Raw genomic sequence first — 27,246 nt, 5'->3', positions numbered from 1 at the left:
CTATCCACCTCACAGGCGCACAAGGGAGAGACAGGCAGCTGATAGCATGTGCAGGCATGGCATGAAGAAAAAGAGCTCTTTTACAAGTAAAAGAAAAAGGTCTGTTCTTTGATATTGACAACAACATTATCTAAGTGCTGTCTTTTGGCACTTCGTGGAGGGATACAGCTTACATGTGGCTTTATTAATTCTATTATGTCAACGTGATTTACCTGAAAGATTGCTTTGCTATCACATATGTGAGGATCATATTTTAAGCTCCATTACTATATGAAAATAACCCAAGCAAATTGTACACACAGCAACAATAAAATGGATCTTGTCTTTGCTTATCTATCTCATTACTGACATGAAAAAGAGACAAATCAACATCTGTTGCCAGCTGAATCACACTTGTGAAAGTTCTGCCAAATCAGTAAAGACATTTTGATACGTGGACGAAAGCCAATTCTCGTTGAAGTGAGCTGACATTAAAAAAATAGAACATGCAGTAGAATCTGTCAGGGCATGTCAAAGCCTGAGGGTAAACCTCAATACATGAAACAACTGAGCTCCTCCAAATCTGGACTCCTCCTTTCAGCTTTCATTCTAGACTTTCTCACATTACTTCTTCAACCAAATATATCTCTGTATTCATAAGAAACAGAGCATGGGGCAATACTTGGAAGAGCTGCTGCAATTTTGACTGATCTCTACTAAAAAATATACACATATTACTCAAACATCATAACTAAAAACTATCTTTGACTTATATTTATGTCAATTTTCATAAAATCCAAGCTTCTCAGCAAATCCTATTATTTATTTACAAAAACAACACACTGGTTGAGGTAAGCTCAATCAGTTAGTAAGACAAACCACATAGCATGGTATTATAAGCAGGTTATCAGAGAGAGCCAATCATTGTGACCAAGCTCTTTACTCCTACCTTAACCTTGGGGGGTGCTGTTACGACCCAAAAGGAATGAACATATTTATAAAGGACACGGGAAAACCAGGATATACAATTTTACCGTTTTTATTTATGCATTGCCAGGATTGCTGAGTTTCCACTGTTTCCTGAGGAAAAAGGAGCAATCAACAAAGCCCTAAATCCCATGTCCCAAAACTAACAAAAAAACAAGGAAAGACAAGGTTACAATTTACAAAGTAAGAACTGAAAGTTGGACCTGACGAGTCAGCTAAACAGAACAAAAAGGTGCAGTTCCAGCTTAACCCTGTACAAGGTCCGCGGAGCTGAGGCCACACCCAAACTAAGAAACGAAAACATGAAAACAGTACCACCGATCCCGCCAGGTTTAAACCCAAAACATAACCTTGGAATCAAAAGGATCCAGCAGTATCCAGCCAGTCAAATGAATGAATAAAGGCTCCAGTAAGGCTGCAGTAAACAATTATTTTAGTAATCAATAAATCTATCCATTTTTGATCGAGTAATCATATAATTATAGTAACTCCACGCAGAGTCTGCCTGGTGAAACAAAGAAGGAGATATGAAGACGAGCTTTGAGGAGTGACTGGCAGACAAGCTATGAGAGTACCAACATGGTCCCAGAAAGAGTACAAGGACTATAGAGAAATACTTAGGATTGTGGGAAATGGAATTGTAGGATTTTACAGGAAACTACTATGTGGCGGTGAGCTCCAGGTGAACTCAAGTATGTAAGTTCTGAGGAGTGCGGACAGTCCATGCAGAGTCCGCTCCACGTACATTCCACCCGAGTATGTTTACTCACACATGGGTTGCAGAAGCACTGGCATGCCTGGGGCTTTGGGAAAGCTCTCGTTGAGGCTTATCTTTAGTTAGGTTGGATCCCAACTAATAGCTCTATCTATAACATGTGTAAGCACCCACCCACTAACTCTGTTCTCGGACACCATCATTATACCTGAGCAGTGTGATATTTCACCCTCTTTAACTCATTCAGTGCCAGCCATTTTCAGATTTTCTACCCTCCTCAGTGCCAGCCGTTTTTGAGCATTTTGACTGATTTTAAAGAACCACAGAATATTTTCTACTCTGACCATCTGAAATCTGACACCAGATTCTGAAAGATTGAATTCTCTACTTTCATCAAAAAAAAGGAATTTGTTTCTGGCTCGTTTCGTTCTTTTGTAATCAGCCGTTGAATAGAGCAAGTTTTACACAAATCTTCAGTTTCAGAGCAGTCAGTTTCAGTGACTTTAAAGCATTTTTTTGCTTTAGTAACAACTCTAACATCTGAACATTGTTTCCTTATATAAAACACACAAAAAAAACACTGAGACCGGGCTTTTGATAGCAAAATTATTATTATTTATCTATCTAGGACAGAGTTGAATGGATTTCTTACTTTATTTTGGCGTTCCTTCAAGTTTCTCTCCCATCAGTCTGCACACACGCAACTTCCTCTTCCTCCCGGACATACAGAGTGTCACTGCGTTCCCCATTTTTTTTAGGGTTTTATCTCACCATCGCCACACTATCCATGAGTTCCACACATGCCCTGGTCCAGTGTGCGCTGCTGGGAACATCAACTCTTGTATGTAACGCCATTTTCTGTCTCATAAACACCTTTCTTCCTCTCCCTCTTAGCTCTGCTGAACATGGATGATCTCTCATCCAAAGGTGCGCTGCTACCTCCTACATGTCACCAATTATTTTGCTATCTGGCTCACAGGCTGGAGGTATTCTGTACCCCCCCCCGACACGCATCGATGATAGCTTAGATATTGATGAGGGACCTCCGCCAGGGTGTTTTCTAGTAATCCCAGTAAAAAAACGCAAATGACGAGTTATCTCGTCAGTGACACTGAGCGTTTGGATTTGAAATATTTCTACATATGTAACACACCATGGCAAATCCTGGAACAAGACGGCATGAGAGAAATGGAGAAAAAGCACAAAATCCTTTGTTCTCTTGAGAAATTTGTGACTTTTTGCTAAATATGGTCGTTGAAGTTATAATAAAGCACTCCGTGTTTCAAATAACTGTATTGGATGTTATAAAACTGTGAACGTTTTGTTTAAAAAACGGCTTGGTTTAGTCCTTTTAATGTATCCCTAACTCACTCTCCCTTGTTTCCCCCCCTCACTGGGCCTCACTAGTGTGTAACACTGACATCTCATAAAGTCAAGCTCACTCTTCCTTGGGAGGGCTGGTCATGGTTACACATTTGTTTATTTTTTGAATTGATAAAACATGTATAGCTGTTGCAAAAAGATTGAATTACATGTAGTGTTAACCTTTGACAACAGATGCCGATAAAGGAAAAATAACGAAAACGGAAAAGAAAATGAAGTAATGGTGTTGGCACACATGAACCATTTATTATGTTAAAGTTTTAATCCCCTGCAAGACTGTGCTGTAATGGCTGTCTTCCTATAAAAAATATGTAATCCATATGTAACTTACTTAAAAAAACAAAACAAAAACAAAAAAAAGCAGGTATGTTTTTGACAATATTGCAGGAAAAATGAGTTGCAGTTAGCTCCTCTATTAGAAAACAGCCCAAAGTGTGTATTCTGTGTGTTCTTTGTTTACACTTGACTGGGTGTACAGGATGCGAAAGAAGGTGGAAAGTTAAGCCAAATAAAATCTTCTCTGCTTTATTATTTGTTGATGTGTTCACCCATGGTGGCCTAAGGCAGGGGTTCTCAACTGGTCTCACCCTGGGACCCACATTTTGCCACAGGCATTAAATCGCAACCCACTTTTTTTCTTTTTTTTTAATTCAACCAATCAAATTTAGTTTTTCAAAAATGAAAACACATATATAAACTTTTTTTTAAACTTGAATCTATATATTTTCCTGTGCAACATGCATTTCACAGCATGCCTGTCAAAAGAAAAGTTTATTTCAAAATAAAAGGCAAGTTCAACATGAGAGACAGACATTAAGTATTTATTTTTGACCAGCTGTCCGCGACCCACCAGTTGAGAATCGCTGGCCTAAGGGATATGTAAGGATTTTTTTGGGTGGTGTTATTAGAGGTTTTCTGTGAGTTTTTATGGTTATGACTCTGTATGTTTACCCTGTGATGGACTGGCGCCCTGTCCAGGGTGTACCCCCGCCCAGCACCCTATGAGAGCCGGAGATTGGCACCGGCAGACCCCTGTGACCTTGATAAACGGGAATAAGCGGGAATGAAGATGGATGGATGGATGGACTCTGTATGTGCTTTTTATGGTTTGATTTATTATTGAGAATATAAACAATAATAAATCTTAATTACAACAAAGAATAGACCATTGAATGAATGAAATTGGAGTAATTAATGGATGACTGAAATATATAATTGTTTATTTTATTATTTCAAGTAAGGAGCCAGCAGACCCGAGGGTTGGAAGATAAATGAACGAATTAATGATTTCATGGTCATGAGCTTTGGGTCATGACCGAAAGGACAAGATCTTGATCTTGGTAAGTGGCCAAAATGAGGTACCTCCTTGGGTGGCAGGGCTATCCCTTAGAGATAGGGTGAGAAGCACAGACATCTGGGAAGAGATCAGAGTAGAGCTGCTCTTCCTCCACATTGAGAAGAGCCGGATGAGGTGGCTCGGGCACCTGATTAGGTTGCCTCCTTGACGTCTCCCTGGTGAGGTGTTCAGGGCACAGGAAGGAGACCCCGGAGAAGGCCCGGGACAGGCTGGAGAGTCTCTTGGCTGGCCTCGGAATCCCCTGGGAAGATTAAAGATGTTCTGTGTGTAAGAGAATGACTTTTTGGGATGATTTTAAATTAAATCCAAAGCACATTTCTTGAGAGGATTTTGCCTATAGTCGACATTTAACATCCAGAAATGAGTCCGGAACATGGTTTTGTCGTTTAAAGTTTTTTTTCTCATTTTTTTTTGGTAGTCGAGGGCATGCTAATCATGAATTAGGGGGTGACAGATGATATCTGATGGGCAACTCATGATATTAACAACTTTCTATGGGATACAGATTTTATATTACTGTCTTCAACATTTTGCATTATTCTCTCCTTTTTACTTCAGGTATTCAAAGTCTTGCTGACAAAATGATGTTAATTTGCTTGGTAACAATGGCCAGAAAAGGGTTAATTGTTTTCTACTTGGATTCAAGTAGCTGTATAAATAAATGAATATTTAGTTATTTATTTAAATAAATAAATATTTATTTATGATATTTATACAACATTAAACACTGTATAAATAAATAAATATTAAGTTTCACAATTTTGATGTGTTTAATGCGAATTAATACCATGGAATCATTGGAAATTCTCATGATTTGGAAGTGTCGGACATGAAGGGGTTAATAACTTAAATTATCCATAAGATATCAACCGTCACCCCCTGGTTCATGATAAACATGCCCAAAACCACCTGAAAGAAGAGAGAAAACTTTATCTGACAAAACCAGGTTCACCTTTGTGGCATCTGGACTAAATACAATGTGCTTGTCTTTACTGTCAGTAGTTAGCTGTGCTGTCTTCCGTACACGCGAGCAGAGAGAGAGAGAGAGAGAGAGAGAGAGAGAGAGAGAGAGAGAGAGAGAGAGAGAGAGAGAGAGAGAGAGAGAGAGAGAGAGAGAGAGAGAGAGAGAGAGAGAGAGAATCGGTCACAGTCGGAGCTGGATCCGTTTATCTCCACCAGGGTTTTTGGAGAGATGCCGCTCCTACCGAGGAGAGGAGTTCGTTGCCAGCCTCTGAGCGCTATCACTCCGTAAGTCCACATCAGTTTCTCAGTGTCATGTCTTTGTCGGACCGTCCTTCACAGGGCTTTGATGCTCTTTCCTCCAAAGAACAACTCTGTACCACAGTCACTCTAAGCTGTGAGGATTTCACAAACATATGTGCATTACTTATGATATCAGATATTACCGCCACGCGTTCAACAGATCGAAGTGTCTATTGATAAGTACGTAATGTGCCAGTGAGATATTGTCATGCCAGGATGGCCAAGTGGTCTAAGCGACTCTGACATTATTCCTTCTGCTGCCGTGGGTTCGAATCCCCCTTTTGTCATTTATATTTTTTCTCATTTCAACATATTTAACACAGGGGATAGTGTTAGGGTTAAACATACAGAAACTAAAGAAAAGAAAAAAAAAAAAACATTTGAGGGTATTTCCTGCTTTAGGGTTACATTTAGTGTTATTTAAAATAAAAGGGTTAGCGGGGAAATTAAACCTAACTGTGCCAGGATAGGTTAGGTTGCTTCTAAGGCACTCACTCACCACTAACATGGGTTTCACTAGTGGTTTTCAAATCCCACATTGGACAAAATTTCGTTTTCTATATAACACGGCAAATTCCACCTTTAAAAATAAATTTCTGACAAAAATAAACATTTTAGGGTTAGGGATAGAGTTCGGGTTAGGGTGAGGGCTAAAATAAAAGGGTTAGTCGGTTAGCTAAAAATAAATATGAGCTAAAATACAAATGATGGAACTTTAAGTCACGTAGTGCAACTATCACGTGACCTAAACTGGCCAATGAGGGGCGTTGGGCATCCATAGAGTGGCAGACTACGGATACGTTTAACGTACCCGTAGCCACGGCCTTAAATTAATTACGCTCATCATTTCTTGTTGCGATTTTCAACGCGAAATGTTACAGCACAAGACACGTTTTCTACGTCAACATAGCCAGTTAAAAAAAGGGGTGTTGGCACACACATTTTCATCCTATTTTAAAACAAGAAATGTAACCTTTGTGTGTGCATTTTAATTACCATGAGATGGGCAACCTGTGGCTAGCATTAGCATGAAGACTATGTGGTTCCTCATGGCACCTCAGCTTGAAGAAGGCTGAAGGCTTTTAGCTTTGTTTTTTTCAAGGGGATGCACCTTGTTCTGTTTTTCTTGTTCCCCACAGGGCTGAATATGCCGCAAAAATGGCTGCCCCCTGCATTTACCCCGGGATGGGTTAAATGCAGAGGACAAATTCCATGTATGTAACAACATTACATGGCCAATTAAAGGCGAAAGCCCCGATTTAATCTTTAATCTTAATCTTAAAACCTAAAGATACACAAACGTTTAATGTATAAATTATGAAGTACAACTGTAGGCCTGTTGATAAATTAAAAATGTTTCTTCATTTATATTGAACAGCCATCCATATCTACAAACAATACCTACAATACTGCCACATGTCTGCTACAAATAATGTAGAATGAATCATAATCATAATCAGAATGGATTTGATTTGCCAGGCGCAGTTTAAAACAGCTCCAGGAATTTGACTAGGCAGTTGGTGCGAAGAACAAGAAGCAAAAAGCAACCCAGAACAATAATAATAATAGCAATAGACATAAAGGGTGAGGGATAAGTATGGGATAAGGATGAATAATAATAAAGCATAAAATAAAACATAATAAAATGAAATATCAATCAATATCAATATACAGTATATGCATATATACAAGTGTTGCAGGTAGTATTGTCTTTATGGAGGTGGTGATGGGGGGGGGGGGGGGGGGGGTCAGTGGGGGACTGGGGCTGTGTTCATGAGGCTGGTGGACTGAGGGAAAGAAACTGTTTATGTGTCTGTAGGTTCTGGGTCCTGATGGACCATAACCTCCTTCCAGAGGGGAGAATTTGAAACAGTTTGTGACCGGGGTGGGAGGGGTCAGCCGCAATCTTTTTGCATGCATTAGAGTCCTGGAGGGAGGGCAGATTGCAACCAATGACCTCTGCAGAGTGGATGATACCCTGCAGTCTGGCCTTGTCCTTGGCCGTAGCTGTAGGGCCTGTAGATCCATAAGAGGCAAGTACCATCCCTACAAAAACCAAATACTTTTTATGGATCCTTTACTGAATTCAATAAACTTCACCACACTACAGATTATATGTAGAATTAGCCTAGATTTAATTTTCCTTCGGTAAATGAAAAATGTTTTGGCATAAAATTGGACAGAATGAATATTAAAAACTGCAGCTGTTCATGTACAAGTTATAGCAACTTTATTTTTAAATCATTCAATCAAGAATAGAACATCAAACTGCAACTAACGGCTATTTTGATAGTCAACTAGTTATTGAAACAATTTAGCAACTAATCATATAATATATCCTCCATTTAATGGCTCTTTTTTGCTACCAGCTTATAAATTTAGCTTGACAACCTCAAGTTTAGAGTATGTGTTAACTAACAATAAAGACAATAAAACTTCATTCAGAAATGTGTCTTTTAATACACAGCCGGTTTGTTACTCCTGATCCAAGAGAGTACTGTGATTCAATAGTAGACACGATTTTATTTTATTTTTTTTGAAAAACCATCCTCCCTTTCTCTCAGCTTTTATAGGGGACCAACAATGAAAGTTGATGACGCGTGATAATCCAAAGAATCTGTCTCAGTCAATAGCAAAATTCAATTGTAATAGCTGGCGTTCAACCCGTAGAGACCAGTAACTCTGATATTTTACAACTAAATACACAAAATTTAAATACTTTTACTAAAATGTGAAGAGTGGGACTACGATCAATCAACAGCTCTATTTATTACCCAAATAGATATGTATTCAGCAGTAAAAAGTGTGTTTGGGGTTTAGTTACTCTTTAAGAGGAGTTAGAAAGTTGCCAGATTTAGTAACAAAGTCACTGCAAAACAGCTCTATAGTCGTGTGCATTCACAAGGATGCCGGTGGATTCAGAACAGGGAGGAAGTGTGGTTATTACCATTTCAGTCTCAAGACTCTACATACTGCAGCTTTAATACATCAGAGAAGTAAAGCCTCAATTAAAACCACATTTATCGGTGCCAGTAAGTACCACACTAAGTGTTTCAGTGTTTGTACCTCACTTTGTTTTTTTAGAAGAACTCCACTGGCTTTTTCTTGTGTTTCTAGTTTGTGTTTCTATTCAAGTCTCCCACATTTTAAATTAGGTCAAACTATTTTCAGATATTTTTGGGTCCAACCACAATATGGTATCATAAATTCAATGCTTAGACCGGAACCCAGGCTGTCTTTTTCAAGTAGTTTATTCCCCCAACATTCCAACTCATTTTTGTAAATTGAGCTTACTTCCTGGAAAACTAAATTGCTGTCATGAAGCGTGCTGAAGTGAAAGAGAGGAGTTTCTCTCCAGCTGGTTGAGAGGTTCACATAGGTAGTGTGAGTGTAAAGTATGCATTTTTAAAAAGAGCATTAAATAATAGATGTCCCGATACAGCTTTTTCACTTCCGATACGGTACCAATATTGCAGCCTTGAGTATTGGCCCATACCGAGATCAATCCGATATGATATCAGCAAGAATCATACATACTTTTATTACTTATTTTATAGTGTGGAATGTTAGAAATGGCTTGATCAAGTGATGTTACTCAAACAGAGAACAATAGTCATTATTTCAAGTTCACTTCAGTTATTTTTTATTGTCAGTATATGGTGGGAACAACTGAGAGCAGAGACAAAAACAACAAATACTTATCGGAGCACTTATATCAAAGAATTTAGATGCAGTCCGTTAAAATCCAATATTCGTTTTCTGGCTTATATCGGACCAATAACCGATATCAATATAGGATCGGGACACGCCCATAAATTGACGCACTTCCAATTTTATCAAATTGTCAAGTATACACTTGAACAAATCAGAGTGTCACATCAGTGCCTGTCACCAATGATACCTAGCTTAGTGTACAAAGATTCTTTGCCACATGATATGCAGTGTGTAACGTTACCCTCCCAGCATCAGATTACTGCCTGCTCATTGCACCTGATAGGTGTACCAGTAGTCAAAGTTAGGTTTTTGCACACTATCAAGCTGTCTTTTTTGCACAGTTCAAGTTCAAAAATGCCATTTTTTAAGATATAAAACACTGGCTGCTGGACTCAGGACACAGTTACCTTACTGGACCTCTAATCTAAATAACAATCACTTTTAAGAAACTGGTGTTTAATAATATGGACCTAATACATCAGGTATGAGAACATGATTTCCTGTTGTCACCTGGGTTGATTTTCACTTTAAAAGTTGCAAAGCTGGCTTTCAGGTTTAGTCCTGGCTCTGACTCTTCAGACGCTCCACTAGGGCTGGGCGATATGCCTGAAAAGTGTATCACGATATAAGTGTTTCATATCGGTCATATTGATAATTATTTAATTGTTTTTTAATCAAATCAAAATAAGGACCAGAAGAAAAAAGGCCAAATTTAAATACTTTTATTTTAAACATGATCTTTAACCTTTCAAAAGAGGTCAACAAAACTGGAAAAACCCACATAAAAAAACTCATCTGACAAAACATCTCTGACATATAATAGTAGCTTACCACCACTGTGTGTGGAGTGAAAGAATAATGCACATCGATGTAAAGTGCGATATAAAATTGAATGCATTATTAATAATAATAATAATAATAATAATAATAATAATAATAATAATAATAATAATAATTTAGACAGGAAGGAAGACCCTTAGTAAATGCAACAAAGTGCTTCAAGTTTGATTAATTCTCCTCACCATGTCACTGTGAATTATCTACCTGGGAGGAAGGACTTGAACCACCACAGAACAGTTTCTGAGATGCGAAGTTCAGAGAGTGTGGAGAGGAGGATCAGCAGCAGACAGGTCAAGCAACAGTAGGACAGAGGACTGGCCAGCAGCTTTAGCCAGTCACAGTGATTGTATGACTAAAAGGAGTGCAGTCTAATTGGAATGGTCATGCCTGAAGCCAGATTGATAAGGGTCAATCAGTTTTTTGTTCTGCAGATGTTCGGACTCTTGGTTAAAATATATGTATAAGAGAAAGTATAAAATAATATATAGGGCCCTATAAAATTTGTGTTAACGGAATCGTGGACGGAATCCACCATGAAAACGGTCAAACGCGGAAATGGACAAAATCGGCATGAAACCCCGTCACCATGGGGCAAAGAATGTTTTTTTATGGGGAAATGTTTCCGGGGACCGCTTATTAGGTGCACCGCCCTTGCCCCTCCTCTCCTGGCTGCATTAAACTCAGCTTAAACCACCACAAACAACGCAAATCATTACTGACTCCTAAATACAGAGCCACCAGTGCCCGTTTAACTTTGCTGTGCCTGTAAAACTCCGTCATTTTTTTGTGTAGAGCAGCGGCGCTCTGTGATCAGCTTTAAACATCTTCTCCTGCTCAGTGTTCAAACTGTTGTGTCTGGCTAACTAAGAATAACTGTGTTGTCCTTTAGTTCTATTTATTCCAGCCTTTTGTCCGTGTCTATAGGTAGACATTCACAGTCAGCAAGCTACCTCAAGTACAAACGTTTCAGTGGGAACTTCGAGTTTACAAAATAAAAGTCAGTAAGAGCAACGTTATTAGAATGTTACATTCGAACAACATCTCATCAAAGCTACAGAAGATAGGATCATTCATATTAGGTTAATTTAAATTAAGTTGATCAAAACTTAATCAGTAGACCTCAGTATACAATTCATCCCTGAGAGGAAATTGGGTGACATCAATGCTGTTCTCATACATCTTTATATGACTTAAATAATTAAAAAGGAGCAGTCAGAATAATCCATGTCACTACAACTTATATCTACCTTTTAAATGTAACTTACTTTATTTCTGACATACATTTTTGTTTAATTATAAGTTTTTATTTATTTATTAGTGTTTATTTTATTAGTGTTTATTTTGTTTCCTTACAGGAGTTAAAAACTAATATTTTCTTTTTCTAAAAAAAACGGAATTTAAAAAATTTAAGTGGAAAAAACGGAATTTGGAAAAAAATAAAACAGATTTATTAGGGCCCTAGATATACTGTCGTTATTCGTGGGTGTGGTTCAATAGTAAGTAAGTAAGTAATCTTTATTCATAGAGCGCTTTTCACAGGTAAAAACCACAAAGTCCTGTACAAACATTTCAGTATCCCCCCGCCTAAAGATTACATGGGAGAACAGTCACAAAATAACATGGGGGACAAGAACGGGAGAAATATAAGCTTACCTCACTTAAACTTAATTTAATTACAGCTTGCAGCTATTCTTATGAAAATTAAAAAAAAAAACATGAAACAGGGCATTAATGAAAGGCATTCAATTCAGCACATTTTCAGCCTGCACAACACAATGTTAGCTTTAAATTTTGTTTTTATTTTTGCCAGATGTCTTTGTTCCTATTGCTGTTTCCACTTTTGGCCACTAAATAATGGAACAGTTTTATATTGCTTGTTTAGCAAGTGAAACTATTTTATTTGTATAGTTTGCAGGAACATTAATAGTAATTTTGACTTTGTTTCCAATTTATTTGTTGATTAAAAAAAAAAAAAAAAAAGGTAGTTATAGCTTAATGATGAGATGTTTAAGAATGGTCATTGCATTCCTCTCAGGCACCAAATGAGTTGCAAATCAGGCATGGAATTGTGTATCTTGGGTCGATCTGCTTCGAGGACCAGAAGCTGCAGACTGAGAATCCCCAGTGAGTGACAGGAGTACACCTGACCTAAAGTCTGTTGATGTGACTGCATTTAAGCCCTCCACTCAATTTCCACTAAAAGACAATTTAAACCTGTAGCTCCATCTGTTCTCACACTAAGGTTAAAAGTTCATGTGTATTTGTGAAGGTTTGGAGAAAGAGGCCTAGAGGAGCTGCAGGCCTAGATCCAGATGTTTTGCTGTTGCTCAGGAAACTTTTTTCTTTCTTTCCTTGAAGTCTAAACATTTCTACTCCAACCCCCTTTAAATCGCACTCATCATCTGAGCTCGTGTCTGCTAATCTTTGCAAAGGAAAATAAAGACAAATCATTCAAATGACTTGTGTATGAAGTAAAAATGTACTGTGTTTATTGTGACTCAGTGACAAATACCTAATGTATGCCAAAACAGACCAAAGAAAGTGCATTCATCATGTTTAGCTATCTATTTGATTTTTAGTCTAAAATACTTATTTTACTTATATACAGGGGATTCACCAAAAATGAGAAAAAAACAAGGCCAAAAACTAAAAACTAAAACACCGAAATACATTTTCATGCCAATTATTAGTATAATCAAATCTATGAATGTATATTAACCTCACTCATATTAAAGTATTGTAATTTTATAAATTAATATTATTGCTTCAAATAATAAATCAATAAAAAATATATGAAAATGCTTATTTATTTATCAGTGACATTCCAAATGCACAATATAAATTAATAATAAAAAATACATAAAATCTTTAACTGCCTACATCCAGTCAGGCCTATAACTGACTGGGCTGCTGAAAGATAATCAAATTAAATATGTTATGTAGCACAAAGAGCATTTACATTTTTAATGAAGGTCAGCTTCTCTGCTTTATCACAGAAAAGTCTGATCAGCATTCTGCTTCTCATTTCCTGTTCTGCGTGCTTCTCTGTCTCTAAGCAGGTACTCCGCATTCATTGCGGCGTGCATCATTTCTTGTGTGCACTGTTTGAATCCCATCCAAGTAATGATCTTTTTAACGTTGACCAAGTATAGTCTTGATGAAGTGCAGAGGATATCTGTGAAAGGTGTTCTGACGCGTCACGGTGTATAGGGTCCGTCTGTTGACAGGGCTGCGCGTCGACGTGACACACTTGAGTTTGTACATTTCATAGTTTTTGCTGTATACATATAGACACACACAGTGACCACAGTGTTTGCTTGTTTCAGCCAGGTTGTTTCTGTAAATAAAACAGTTTTGGCCGAAAATGGCCAAAAAGTGCATTTTCAGTGGCCAAAGTTTTGGCACTTCTCTATTAAATACCAATAATTATATTAATAACAAATGAAGACAATGGACATCTGAAAGATCACATGATCTCACAACATTCTTCTTAGTGCAGAGTCTATTTCCTGGTGCAGGTGGCTTACAGTTTCCTGTAAAAGATTTATCCTCTTTTGTTCCTCCATCCACCAAGGAGGTCAGATTTTCACCAGCTTTTTTTTTAATCAGGATTATGTCAAAAGTACTTAACAGATTTTTACAGAATTTTACCCAAAGATAGACCTTACGTATTGGAGTTCCGCATCAATATACTTATTTTGGATCAGTTTCAAAATAAATAAAAAACCCTATCTGTCATTGTTGGAAAAATTAAAAAAATTCAGTTTATAATTGACCGATCTTTATGAAATTTCACTCAGTTATGTTGGGTTGGTTCTCGTGATGCACCAAAGATTTTGGGTTGAAAACCGAAAATGAATTTGGTCGAAACACCTTTTTCACCCAAACAACCCGGCTGAAACAAGCTGTTGTGACGCAAGCAAACACTGTGGATGTATGGAAACGGGCCAACGTGTCTGAGCACTAAAGTGTCTTCTAAGCAGAGGTTAAGATGAAGCATGGAGTGAAAATAATGAAAAGTTCACCCTCACATGTGATTTATGCTTCTGTGTCACGTCAACGCTGTACCTACGTATAGCACTGTTCCACTTCAGTCACTCTGATACTCTGTTTGCAGAACATGCAAGTAGTTTGAAAGAGAATAAATCTAGATTGACTAACACTGGGGATTATATAACAAAGACAATGCACTGCAGAACGTAGGGTTAGAGGCTTGGACTCCAATGTGTCATTCTTAAGACATCCTATTTTTCTTTAATGCTGTGTTTTATGATTTCATGCATAAGCAATAGTCAAAGATTTTTAGGATGGCAATCAAACTTGGGCACTTGTGCCCAAATTTTACGAGTTGTCCCTGAACACACAACCGTCCCCCACAAGCCGTTCCACCTCTTTACTGAATTTGTAAAACTATATTTTAAAGCCGGATTAGCGCGACTATTCATTCCTGAATAATTCTGCTTTAATATGGTATTTTAAAATGAAATTAAACAGAATATCATGGTAAATGTTTAAATATGATTTTAAATTGATACAAATGATGATAGAATCATTGTCTCATTACGTGTTTAATATGTCCCATACTTTTTAATTAGATGATCACAGTCTGTGTGTTTAAACCATCAGTAATAATATGTTTATATAAGGATACATGCGTATCCATGGCCTCCGTTTACCACATGGTATAAATGTCTATTCATTGACCAGAAATTAATAATGATAAAACTCTGAATATACAGAGAGGGAGGGGCTGGTCAGGGACAGCCACAGGGCAGAGCACTAAGGCTCCTCAATGACAAAAATACACTACTGCTTTTTGGGATGTGCGTACACCTCCCATGCACGCAGTTCACCTGCACCGGGAGCGTCTGCAGTGTTGGAAGTGACATCCAGTGGCGCACACAGCCCCGCTGCTCTCTCTGATCTTTAGTGCATCGTCTTTTATTAAATGCCGACAGATGTTAAAAAAAACTTATCAAACTGACATGATCAGTGTGTGATGACATGCTTCAGTTGTTTTCTATGATCAATTGACTAAATAACACAATATTTAACCCTTTACTACTTTAAAAAGTTCAAACAAGTGACCACAGAAACCTCTTAAACGTGTCCGTCCTTTATTCTCACTGCTCAGTAACAGATGAAGTCTCGTCCTGTTGGTCTCAGCATTGGTTTCTATTGGCTGCTTATTCATCGTGAAAGCTGCAGCGCATGCGCCCTCACGTCTCTAATCATTAAATCTGTGATCGATCTCATCACTTAAGTGAAGATGTGCACTCAAGTAAGGCTGCAATGATTAGTCGACATAATCGATTGTCAACTATAAAAATTTGTTGACACAGATTTTATAGCGTTAATGCGTCGTTTAATCCCAAGGCCGCTTCCTACTTTCTTTAAGCTGCAGTACCTTTCATTGACCGCTAGGGGCAGTCACATAACTAACTTTGTGCAAGTAAACGATGAAGAAGAATGGGTGAGAGAGGAAAACACTGAAGAAAATTCTAAAGCATCAGAACTTTTCACCGAAATCAAACCGGTGAAAAACTTTATGTGTAAACTGTGACGTTCCGCTGTCAATCATTAAAGCACGACGGAGATACACGGACACCTGAAACAGAAACACAGCAGAGCCCCGGTTTGTACACAGACCTAGAGAGGAGTGACATCACTACCGCTGACCCAATCTTCCATTTTTAATCATATGCATATGTGTTTGTTAGCAAACAGTTTGTGATTCAAACAGGTATTAGGTCTGTGTGTATGTCAGAAATCATGTTTATCACTGCACTTATCAGTGAGTTAGTAACGTACCCGCTTTCAAATCTGTCTTCTGCTTTCTGCTGATACTAGTGTTTATTCTGAACAGCAAACATCTTTAATTTATTATCAACTGTGTGATTTGGATATCATTAATTTGACATTTCTTAACATGTAAGGATTCTTTCAAACAAGATGTTATTATTTATTATTTTATTTTATGGACTTGATTTAAGTAAAAGAAACTCTATGATTAGTTTAAACCTCATTACTTCGACAACCTGCAGGTTAGCTACATCTTTTTAAAGTTACTTATTTTCTTTGACTCTTTGTTTACTACTACTTTGTTCAAGACAACTTATACTTTAAGTTTGTGTTGCTTAATTGATTCATGATTTTATTGTGATTTCAATGATATTTTATGTGTTAAATATATAATCTATACTACAAATACGTGTTTTAATTCCTCTCTGTGAAAAATGCTATCACAGTACATAAGGGAAATGTTCACAGGTGGAAGAATCTAAGCAGGTGTGCTAAATATATGTGCTTCAAAACAGAAAAATAATCGTGACTAGTCGACTAATTGAAAAAATAGTGGATAGATTAGTAGACTACAACAATAATCGTTAGTTGCAGCTCTACACTTAAGCTAAACACTGTCAGCTGGCTTGGCTCAGCTGGGGAGCTCCCAGCTGAGGAGAGTTTGATGAAATGGGAAAAGCCAGCAGCTTGGGTAAACCAGGTTTAAACCGTAGGCCTGGCTCTCTTAAGAACACTTTGTTGATGAAATACCCTCCGGTATTCTACTTCTCTTTTAATGTTTATTGTTCATTTTTTTCACATTGCGCCCCCACCCCCACACTTTGAAAAACCTTGTTTTAAGGTAAAGATGAAGCCTGAGAAGCTGTCCTTAGCAGATGTTAGGTAGGTGCAGTTAAGATATGCCATTGTCTCCTGAGTGCAGGGGTAGAGTTAATGAAGAATCCATATACAGAAAATGGATAATGCAGTTGTGTCATATCAATCTCTCGAACACAATGACTCACTCTATGTATGTACATCCCACCCTATTAATAATCTACAAATTTCAAGATTTGAAGAAACATTAGTATATGGAGTCCTGAGAGGTCGTAACAGCAGTCAGGTAAGATGTCAGCTGCAGGAGGACTGATTCATATTGTATGGCACACAATATGTCTGTTAAAGACAGCTATAGTAACTGTTCTGATGTGTAAGTGTAACCACAAACATGTCCTCGCCTCAAAAGGACAGTGGCTGTTCATAACCACTATTAGCACTACTTACCTGTTTAGACAGATATGGATTAGTTCTAATCTTAATGCAGATATGGCCTACCTTATCAAACAAGCTGATCAAATACTTTTGGGTGTTTCTTACTCATCTATTTACTGTATTTATCGCTCATTGTTTGAGAACAGACTAAAGATGAATTATATTCTGAGTTTATGTTAAATAAACAGGTGTGGTTTAGGCATATTGCCAAATAAAACAACCATGTACACTTACACCGTCATTGTTGTAACTGTAATACAAGAATATACAATATTCACCAATATACAAGGTGACATAAAGTGAGTCTCAAGTAGATATTTTCACTATTAGCTTTTTGCTGATATTGACACTTAATTTCTGATAAAGATATATACATAGACTCCCTCTGACTAGTTTTAATTTGCGCTTTTTGAAGTGTGATATTTTATTCAAGGATTGAAGGATGTTATTATCATGAGAACATGTAAAACAAAATTTGTGCCTCAAGACCAGCAGAAAAACACATAAAATGCAAAATGGGTAGAAGACACGCAGGATGTTGAGGTTATGGGGATGTGTGGCAGCATCAGAGCTTCGGCTTATTGTTTATCCGTCTAACAGCTGTGCTGGAGCCTTGTTGTTTTGGCTCTGATGCTGTGGAGTTAAGAGCAGATGTGAAATTATGTGTTTATTTTTTGTAAACTTTCTAAAATTAATTTCTTTTTGTGTGTTAAAATAAAAAAACAGCACTTCGTACAGCACATTCCAGAGAAGTGGAAACTAGAATGAAAAATAGAATATCTGTGGCATGAAATAAACAGAGCAACTGATGAAGCTGAGGAATTTTGTTTGAAATTGCCTTTCTGCATAGCAGTTCATAAGTTGGTAACTTGGGTCAGATGATGTTATCTGTAGCACTGCAGTCTAAGATCCTCTACCACCGACAGTGGTCGGCAATCCACTGCAATCCATTGATTTAGCCAGTGAGTTTGGTCGGTCGAGGATGCAGTCAACATGGGACTGAACTACATCCTGCATCATCTCGACTCCCCAGGGACCTACGCTAGGATCCTATTTGTGGATTCCAGCTCTGCATTCAACACCATCATCCCGGACATCCTTCACCAGAAACTCACCAACTTCCTGACTGACAGGATCACATCTAGCACCTGTCAGTCAGCACTGGTGCCCCCCAGGGGTGTGTTCACTCCCCACTTCTATTCTCCCTCTACACCAATGACTGCACCTCAGGGGACCCCTCTGTGAAACTCCTGAAGTTTGCAGACGACACCACCGTCATCGGTCTCATGATGGGAACGAGTCTGCCTTCAGACGGGAGGTGGAACAGCTGGCTCTCTGGTGCAGTCAGAACCATCTGGAACTGAACCCGCTCAAGACTGTGGAGATGACAGTGGACTTCAGGAGGAATCCCCCCCACTCCCCCCCTTGCCTTTCTGAACAGCAAAGTGGCTACTGTGGACTCTTTCAGGTTCCTGGGATCCACAATCTAACAGGACCTGAAGTGGTCCTCCCACATAGACACAATCAGAAAAAAGGCACAGCAGAGGATGTACTTCCTGCGTCAGCTGAGGAAGTTCAACCTGCCCCAGGAGCTGCTGATCATGTTCTACACCTCCATCATTCAGTCTGTTCTGTGCACCTCCATCACTGTCTGGTTTGGATCTACAACCAAACCAAACAGACACAGACTACAACGGTTAATCAGGACTGCAGAAAAGATTATTGGTGTCAAACTGCCCTCCATCCAAGACTTACACCTGTCCAGGGTCAGGAAACGAGCAGGTAGCATCACTGCAGACCCCTCACACCCTGCACACAATCTGTTTAAACTCCTCCCCTCCGGCAGACGCTACAGAACACTGTACGCCAAAACAACCCGCCATAAAAACAGTTTCTTCCCCCAGGCTGTCACTCTGATCAACACTAAACAATCAAAGAGTGTCAGACCTGTTTCTGTGAAACAACCCTGGAACTAAACATAACAACTCTGGAACAAACTGTCAATGTGAATGTTCATGTATATACTATTTAATTTAAACACCACTGCACTACTGCATTATTATTATTATTATTATTATTATTATTATTATTATTATTATTATTATTATTATTATTATTATTATTTTCTTGTTATTGTTATCTTGTTTTATTCTTTTATTTAGTTTTGCACATATTAGTCTAACTACTGTTTATATTTATGTTTATATTTTGTTGATTGTTATTATTTAATGTTGACATTATTAGTCAGAGCACAGTTCACCAAGTAAAATTCCTCATGTGTATAACATACATTACATGGCCAATAAAGTTGATTCTGATTCTGATTCTGATTGTGATATTGTCACTCATGGACTTATTCACCCTGTCATGTTGTCGGGTGTTGATTGGCGCCACTGCCTGCTCGGACTAGTGCAGTGTCCGAACGGCAAATATCCGTGCTAGCTGAAACATGTTTAACATTCAGGTGCAGGGTTCTCACCAGGAATTTTTCACAGCATAGGGTTTGTGGTGTGAGGAACATTTTGAAATGTATAACTCTTTGAGGGCCAAAATTAGTGAAATAAAGCTAAAGTTGTTTTTTTAATCTTTGTTACTGCCTTACTTTTATGAGTGTGCCATCCAAGGAACCTCACAATTTGATTTGATTCAGTGTGCTACGATTCGATTAATCAACGATTATTACAATATTAACAATTGTCAAAATTTAGCTCTGTGTTGTCTGTGCATCAGTGTTAGGGGTTTACAGGGAGCTTGTGCATTGAGAAGAACGGTTCTGCGCTGTTTAGAAAAAAAAAAAGATGACTTGCAGATTTTTTTTAGGCAAGGCAAATTTATTTGTATAGCACATTTCATACACAAGGCAATTCGATGTGCTTTACATGATCAAAAAGTTCAACAGAAAACATTCAACAGCTTAAAAAACCATAAGAACATTAAAATCAGCAGTAAAAACCTTTAAAGTCTGCAGTAAAAATAGCAGTAAAAACTTTTTTTCTTCTTTTTTTCTTTTCTGCATCTCTTCGAAGGCGGTCACATTTCTTTTTTGCTCCTACCCTCCCAATCTGCCCCAGCTGCTTGTTTTGTCTGCTGTCCGCTGTCTTGTGGATCTACGTAGGAGACTCTCTCTGCATTCATCCAAAACTCAAAATTATGGAATTAGTCAGCTGGTCACCTAATGCTATTGATCAAATTTTCTCAATGAGAAGACCATGATTAAAAATCTCCCTCACAGTCATACGCAGTAAAGAAAAAAAAAACAATGTTCACATTGGATGCTGACTTCAGCTCTGCTGGCAGTTTATTCTACTTCTTTACAGCACAACAACTAAAAGCAGTAGGGATGTCCTGATACAACTTTTTCACTTCCGATACAATATCGATATTTCAGCCTTGCATATTGCCCGATACTGATATTGATACCGATCCAATATCAGCACAAATCATACATACTTTTTTTTTAACTTATTTTGTAGTGTGGAATGTTAGAAAATGTTTTAGAAAGTGATGTTACTGAAACAGAGAACAATAGTCAGCAACAGTAGGTATGAGAAAAACTGAAACAATTATTATTAACTAGTTGGTTACATACATTTTAACCTTCAACATAATATTTACAGTATTCTACAATTGAATAAATATAATATAATATATATCGGAGATTTTAAATGCAGGCTGACAGATTCCAATAATAGTTTTCTGGCTGATGTCGGACCTATACCCGATATCAATATTTGATCGGGACACCCCTAAAAAGCAGCATCACCATGTTTGTTGTGAACTCTGGGCTCCACTATCTGACCTGTGTCCATAGATCTGAGAACCAGCTGGGTTCATACTTGACACATCTCACTGATGGATTCTGGACCAAACCCATTCACAGATTTATACACCAGCAGCATTACTTTAAAGTCTATTCTGAGGCTGTGCATCGTTTTTCTGGAATTAATTAATTGCAATTAATTGCAGATTAATTGCATTAAAAATAATGCAAAACTAACAACAATTTATTAATACTTTATTACCAATTAAGCAAAATATACCCATTCACTTTAACTATAACCATTTTTGTCAGTTTTTTTTAAATATTTAATAACATTTTTAGCTTAATTCTTGTGATAGCTGATGCTGCAACCCACACATTTTTCTCAACAGCCAGTGACATAGAAACCTGGCAGATAGTTGCATCTGTCATGTGGGGTTAGAGGTAGGTCTTGTATCTTTTAGAAATGTCATTATTAAAGACTTTGAACTGTAACTGTAGTGCTAGGCAATATTTAGCAGATAAAGAGATGCTTGTGTTTTCTTGTAGAAGACAACTGGAGTAATGACCTCACTCTGAGGCAAGTCTGCACAGCACTGCTGTCATTTTAATACTGTCAAAATGTGACATCGACAGCATAATTCTGGCTGAAAATGGATATGTATAGATTACTACTCTCTTTCTCTGACTGATGTTCTCTCTCTATTCTGGTCTGTTCTCTCTTTCCGTTCCACTTACTCCAACCAGTCAAGGCGGATTGTCTCTACCGAGTCTGGTTCTGCTGGTGGTTTGTTTCTGTTAAAAGAAAATCATATATACAGTATATATATATATATATATATATATATATATATATATATATATATATAACCCCTACACTTGCCATGAGAAGAATGTGTTGTATATGAAGCTATATTTAAAAGAAGTCAAAAGTCCACAACCTCTCAGCCTGTGTCCTTCGTATGTCTGTCTTGAAAGTCCCAATTGTGTTGCCCCTACAAACGCCACCCCACACTAAATCCAAGTCTGTTTCTTTCCTTTTTTATTGCTGTTTTTTTTTTTTTTTTTTTTTTTTTTTTAAGCATTTAACCATATATTTGTGTGTTTGTCTCTTGGTTTATATACTGCCTGGTGGTCTTTGAGAAGATGGATGTGCAGCAGGCGCTACTCTATATGGTTTCTTCTCATCCTGCTCGTGGTCTGTGCTGCCATTCAGACCTTTGTTGCCCACCTGGCCAGGTAACTCCACACTACCATCAACAACAAGCTCCAAAGCAAGTCGACTCTTCATTTGGTTAAGTTTTAAATTATTATGATTATAGTATAAACCTTTTAACATTTAATTAACAAGTGATAATCAGTACTGACCAAAAATGACTTCAGTATTACTATAATATAATTATTATTTGAATTGAGAAAATTTTACTCATCAGGCCAACACTAATCACTGTTGAGTACAAGAGGGCGGGTTAACTGAACAGTGAAGACCTCTGGCAGGCTTAATGCTGACAACACACAGTGGTGTGTCTTATTCAGTAGTTTCACGAAAGATGAGATTACAGTAGGAGTAGATGTTTGGAGGTATCTTAACCCAATTTACTGAGACTACACCTACTATTCAGCATCACAAGACTGTGGAGATTAAACTCAAACACATTAAATAATGCCCAGGTAAAATTAGGATTACAAAAAGAGATGGAAATGTAACAAAAATGGGGAAGTCCCCCCCATAGTATGGGATGCTTACAAAGCAGTGTTGAGGGGGAGAACAATTTCCTACTCCTCATTACTAAAGAAGCGTAGACAGGAAAAGCTTAATGATTTAAATCGTCAACTTAATGACTTACAGAAACTACACAAGGATAAAGTGAGACCAAATAATGAAGGGGCAATTAAAAAACTGCAAAATGAGATGATGAGATTTATTCAGAGGAAATTAAAAATAAACTGATATTTCTAAAACAAGGACATTATGAGGCAGGTAGTAAAGCATTGAAATTATTAGCTTATAAGTTGAGGAAGCAGGAGCCTGACAATACCATCACTAAAATACGATGTTCTCGAACAAAGAAAATACAAAAATGTATACTCACAACCCAAATTAAATAACACAAATTAAATAGAGAAATGTCTTGAAACTGTGGATTGCCGACAGGTACACAGGAACAAAATAAAACATTAGTAGCAGAAATAACTGACAAAGAGGTGAAGGCCGTAATATCAAGGTTAAAACCACATAAAAGCCCTTGTTCAGATGGCTTTTTGGCCAGTGGTACAAATGCTTTAAGGATCAATTAAAGGTGCAGTCCGCAACTCTCAGATCCCTCCCTCCCCCTCCCTCCCCACTGCTCTCTTGCCCTGCCTCCAAACTTTCCAAAGTCCCTCCCTCAGAGGAGCTAACAAGCTAACGTCAGTCCAACTACAACATCACAGTAATATAACATGCTCTGTTAAAAGCATATTACTGCAGCGCTTCTCTCTCTCAATGTGCACACACCACAGCAGCAGAAACAACAACACAGTGTCACTTACAGCAGCTCACATGGAGGCTGCTGCGTGGACATGAACAACACATGCACTACAGAGTTCTAGTGTATCAATTACAAATCGAGCATAATGTAAATCAAGCAGCAGTAATTACCTTTCAAGCAGAAAAGTCACCAATTCCATCTTCTACTCCTCCAGACCATACACTGTAAAAAAGGCAGTGCTTCAGCCCCGGGAAAGGGACGGGGACTGTGAGCAACAGCTGTCAGTTAGTCCATCAAACACAATCCAGGCTCTGATTGGTTCTTTTTGCTAGGACGCGGTGCATTCTGGCAATCTGCCAAAGGCACCAGAAGCAGCAGGGGGGCTCAATGAGTATGTCTTTTTTCACACAAACTACTAGGTTGATGTAAAGCTGTCCTTACATCATGACAGCTTTAGCAATTATTACAAAAAGTCACTTTTATAAGAGTTGCAGACTACATCTTTAGCCCCAAAATGATGTAATTGGGCACTGAAAAAGGGAGAGATTCCCCACCTCATGGAGGGCAGCTTTAATTTCACTAATTCCAAAAGAAGGTGAAGACAAATTAGACTGCAAACAATACCGACCAATATCTGTGCTAAATGTAGACTATAAAATATTTATGTCTATATTAGCTAGAAGAATAGAAAACATTTTACCATCTCTCATACACCTGGATCAGATGGGCTTCATCCACCAGAGACTGACATAAGATAGTTTGGGAAGCACATTACATATTATGTGTAATATACATCAAAATAAGACACAGGCGATGCTTATGGGAATGGACACAGAGAAGGCATCCGGTCAGTTAGGTGGACCTTCCTGTATAAAGGCAGGCATACACTGTGTGATTCTTGGCCCATTTTGAGCCGATTTTCGACTCGTGCCACTATTTTGAGGGATCGTGTGAGTCACTGCTAGATCATGTGTCGTGCATCGTGTAGTATACATGGGGTCACGAGAAGCAATTAACACCTCACGACCAGCTCTCGATCAGCAATCGTAGGTCGTAAGGATTTCAAACATGTTTGAAATCCAGTCATTCCTCGTGAGCTCCTCGTGAGGGTATCGCACAGTTGAAGCAGTGCCACGGACCGTCTTACCATAAACGATCACACTGCGCGTGCGTGAACATTGTAGGACCGCTGTAAAATTGACGGACTGTCGTGCCCAGCTCCTGGTCCATCACATCGCTGTCTTTTCTTTTTTAAAGCTCTTTTTGCTGAGATTGTGAGCGTCTCTCCACTTCCGGGTTTTTCTTCCTCGTCTGTTTTAATGGCGACGCTTCAGTGTTCTTCTTCTTCTTCTTCTTCTTCTAATTTGTACGTTGCATTTCTGGAAACAAGACGCCAACGTGTCGAGTATGAACGTACAGTGTGAGCAGTCAGATTGTGTCAGAGTGTCGGACCGTACAGTGTGAGAACATGAATCGTGAGCTGCGCACATTCGGGCTCTGCGTCTGAGTCGCACAGTTTGAGCTGGATCTGAGTACGACGATTGAAAAAATCACACAGTGTATCCCAGCCTTAAGGTATTGGATAAGTTTGGATTTCACAAAACTCTATTAGACAAAATGCACAGACTACTGGAGTAAAGATAGCAGGAGATGAGCACAAACTATCATTATTCGCGGATGATGTCCAGCATAAATGTCATCTCTGGGAAAATTTGATCAATTATCAGGCTACAACTAAATGTTCAAAAAAGCCAGATTTGGGCTTTAAATTTTGATCCACCAGGGCAGCTTCTAAATAAATATGGTCTGAAGTATGTCAAATCAATCAGGTATTTAGGAGTTCACCTCACTCAAGATATTAGAAAATTATTTGAAGCCAATTATACCCCTCTAAATTTAAAATTAAAATCAGAAATCTCCAGATGGGACCTCGTACCCTTCCTTTCGTCTAACTTCAAGGATTGACTTAATCAAAATGGTTAGTCTGCTTCGTCTACTATATCTCTTCCAGACTCTGCCAATTGATGTAAATGATCAACAGTTTATTGAGTGGAATAAATTGATTTTTTCCTTTTATATTTGGATGGGTAAGAAACCAAGGATAAGATACAAAACAATGCAAATGTCAAAAGAAAAAGGAGGTTTGGCGGTCCCAATTTTAGGGGATTACTATTATGCAGCACAGTTAAGACCACTGGTGTGTCTTTGTGATCCACAATTTAGAGCAAGATGGAAAGAAATAGGAGAGGTAGAATCCACAGGACAACCACTACAAGCTGTAATAGTTGATGATGGACTGATCAATATCTTTTAAGTTACAGATACTGTATAGTCACTTTGAAAATATGGCATGAAATGATTATCAAGTATAACCTGAAGGATGCAGAGAAAGTATTACGGTGGTGTCCATATGACACAGATTTTATACCAAACAGAACAGATTCCACTTTTAAAATATGGAGAAATTCTGGGGTAACAGCTTATTGTTGTTTAATACAGAAATGAGTTGTTAAAAGTTTTGATATGTGCAAGAAAGAATATAAATGGGAGAATAAAGATTTGTTTTGATATTTACAGATACGACATCGGTTGAATGAGATTTGGGTGAGAGGACCAGGGAAATTGCCTATGTATCTGGGAGTGGACGTGGAATAATATCTAGAATATACAAAAGTTGACAGAGCTAATCAAGCCTAAACACTCTGCATGTTAAAAGTAAATGGGAAAGGGAACGAGGATATCTGAAGAATAATGGGGTAATATTTGTAAATTGCAATAGAAAACTAGTCATTCACACAACTGGAGGGAATTTGATCTGATCATCTGATTTTTTATTACCCCTGCCCAAAAGAGACAACAAGGTGTTGTTACAAATTGTTGGAGGTTGTGTGGCTCAACTGAAGCCAATCATTACCATGTGTTCTGGAGCTTCCCAAAATTTGGAACATTTTGGCGAGAGGTTCGTAAAAGTCTGGAAACTGTATTTTAAATAACTTTCTTTTGATGCTTTTACACTGTATTTGGGAGGCACAGAACTGCTTACACAATCTGCACCAGACAAATATTTAATGAGAATTCTGTTTGTGGGAAGAAGGCCTTAAGAAGTGGTTATAACCAGATGCACCAAAAATTAATGATTGGTATAAAATTATTGATATCTACATGATGGAAAGATGGACTTTTTCTGTTAAAGTGCAGTCAGAGAAATTCCAAACATGGTGGACAAAGTGGGTTGCGCACATTGGTCTCGGAGGCCAGACTTCATTTGATGACCCACCTATAGAATTTACAGGACTACGAAATAAAGGTGTGAATATGTCTTTATGAATAGATGAGTGAGAGTGACAGATTTTTGTTTACTTTTATTTATTTTGTTTTTTTTTGGTTTGGTTGACAGGTGAACTTGGAGAAGCACATCTTGGGTGGTGTGTGTAATTAATGTGTACACAGATATGTGTAGTGCTGTAATGTTTTGAAGTTGGAAAGATGTTGGAATATGTAAGATCTCCGTGTTTCAAAAAAAAAAAAAAATGTATAAAAACAATTAAAAAAAAAAAAACAAGACAAGACATACTGACAGAATATACTAACAACGATCAGACTGAAGCCTATGTCGGTGACATGACTGACATTTACTCAGCATACCATGGTTAGGTATATGTTGAAATCAGGGACTGGCGTATAGAAAGGGGCTTGGCCAGGTAAAGAGTCTGAGCAGATTGTA

The 27,246-nt window shown here is 38.0% G+C and overlaps 1 protein-coding gene across 1 annotated transcript in view; it reads left to right on the top strand.

Annotated features, from left to right (window-relative positions):
• Positions 1-5,568: 5,568 nt before the first annotated feature.
• Positions 5,569-27,246, top strand: part of gal3st2 (galactose-3-O-sulfotransferase 2) — a 35,410-nt gene continuing 13,732 nt past the window's right edge. Inside the window, exons 1-2 of the mRNA XM_028465414.1 lie at positions 5,569-5,669; positions 22,198-22,290. Coding sequence (XP_028321215.1) covers positions 5,614-5,669; positions 22,198-22,290 — 149 coding nt within the window. The 5' untranslated portion in view covers positions 5,569-5,613. The remainder of the gene's footprint in view (positions 5,670-22,197; positions 22,291-27,246) is intronic.

Source organism: Gouania willdenowi, chromosome 13 (assembly GCF_900634775.1).
Source record: "Gouania willdenowi chromosome 13, fGouWil2.1, whole genome shotgun sequence".
Taxonomy (NCBI): domain Eukaryota; kingdom Metazoa; phylum Chordata; class Actinopteri; order Blenniiformes; family Gobiesocidae; genus Gouania; species Gouania willdenowi.
Note: the sequence above shows the minus strand (reverse complement) of the source record. Positions and strands in the feature narration are given on the sequence as shown.